Source organism: Protobothrops mucrosquamatus, unplaced genomic scaffold (genome assembly GCF_001527695.2).
Source record: "Protobothrops mucrosquamatus isolate PMUCROS unplaced genomic scaffold, P.Mucros_1.0 scaffold8630, whole genome shotgun sequence".
In the NCBI taxonomy this organism is placed as follows: domain Eukaryota; kingdom Metazoa; phylum Chordata; class Lepidosauria; order Squamata; family Viperidae; genus Protobothrops; species Protobothrops mucrosquamatus.
Genome location: NW_015394424.1, coordinates 9,690 through 11,359, shown reverse-complemented (window position 1 = coordinate 11,359; position 1,670 = coordinate 9,690). Strand labels below are relative to the sequence as shown.

Genomic DNA, 1,670 nt, shown 5'->3' with positions numbered 1-1,670 from the left:
AATACCTAGGCCTCTCACCTGCCAGACTGAGGAATTCTGGGAGTTGAAGTCCACCAGTCATCAAAGGGCCAAGTTTGAAGACCCCTGGTCTGGATCTAAGCTCGCGGTTTCATCAAAATGGCCGACTGAGGAATTCTGGGAGTTGAAGTCCACCAGTCATCAAAGGGCCGAGTTTGAAGGCCCCTGGTCTGGATCTAAGCCCGCGGTTTCATCAAAATGGCCGACTGAGGAATTCTGGGAGTTGAAGTCCACCAGTCATCAAAGGGCCGAGTTTGAAGGCCCCTGGTCTGGATCTAAGCCCGCGGTTTCATCAAAATGGCTGACTAAGGAATTCTGGGAGTTGAAGTCCACCAGTCATAAAAGGGCCGAGTTTGAAGACCCCTGGCTTAAAACATCTTGTCCCCTGGACCCACCCCATCTCTCTCTCTCTCTCTTTTTTCTTTCGGCCTACAGCATCTGCGTGGTGAACTCGGAGACTTTTTCGTGGGCTGCATCTTCACGGCCGAGCTCAGCACCCCGTTTGTGTCTCTGGGCAAGATCCTGATTCAGGTGAGCATTTAACACCCGGAACCTCCATCTCTTTCTTTATTTTTTTTACAGATAGTCTTCAACTTACAACCGTTCATTTAGTGAAAGTGGCAACAGCCCTGACGAAAGGGACTTATGACCATTTTTCACACCACCGTTGCGGCATCCCCAGGGTCACGTGATCAAAATTTGGATGCTGGGCAACTGGCTCATAGTTATGACGGTCGCAGCGTCCCCCAGGGTCACGCGATCCCCTTTTGTGACCTTCTGACCAGCAAAGTCAATGGGGAAGCTGGATTCACTTAACAACCGTGTTACTAACTTAACATCTGCAGTGATTCACTTAACAACTGCGGCAAAAAAGGTCATAAAAATGGGGCAAAATTCAGTTAACAACAGTCTCACTTAGCCACAGAAATTTTGGCTAGCTGTATTAAATTTAGACGCTGCCCGTCGCACTCTGCAAAGCGATTCAGGATGGCTTACCATTAAAATGCTAAATACGGGTAATCCTCAACTTACGACCACAGTTAAAGCCAAATTTTCCTTTGCTAAGCAAGGCTGCTGTTAAGTGAGCTTAGCCCCATGTTACGACCTTTCTTTTGCTGTGGTTGTTAAGCAAATCGCTGCCGTCGTTAAGTGAATCACGCAGTCCTTAAGGGAAAGTGGCTTCCCCCATTGACATTGCTTGTTGGAAGCTGGCTGGGAACGTTATAGATGGTGGTCACTTAATAGATGCCGTGATCTGCTTTGCGATGGTGGCAAAAGAGGTCGTAAAATGAGGCACAGTTCGAGGACTACCTGTACTAAGGCTGAAAGGGAAGGAAGTCGGAACAGAAATCGTACAGGGATGCAGCAGGCAGCCTCCTGCCCAGTGCGGGAATTAAAGGAGCAGCTGCTGGAATTTCTCCCGGCCTTGATCTTCTTATTTGTGGGCCAGCACTTGCTTCTCCTTTAACCTTCTCAACATTTCCTTTTTTGGGGGGTGGGGTTACAGGTGAAAATGCAAGATTCCCTCCTGCATAAGATCAACGGGATCCTCATCCTGGTCACCTTCTTCCTGTGCCGGATCCTCCTCTTCCCGTACATGTACTGGGCCTACGGGCGACAGATGAACCTGCCTATCTACGAGGTACCCTTTC

The 1,670-nt window shown here is 49.0% G+C and overlaps 1 protein-coding gene across 1 annotated transcript in view; it reads left to right on the top strand.

Moving 5' to 3' along the window:
- Nucleotides 1–453: 453 nt before the first annotated feature.
- LOC107300827 (protein FAM57A-like) overlaps nucleotides 454–1,670 on the top strand; it is a gene marked incomplete at its 5' end in the record, with an annotated part of 2,802 nt that continues 1,585 nt past the window's right edge. The window contains one exon of the mRNA XM_015830114.1: nucleotides 454–549. Coding sequence (XP_015685600.1) covers nucleotides 454–549 — 96 coding nt within the window. The remainder of the gene's footprint in view (nucleotides 550–1,670) is intronic.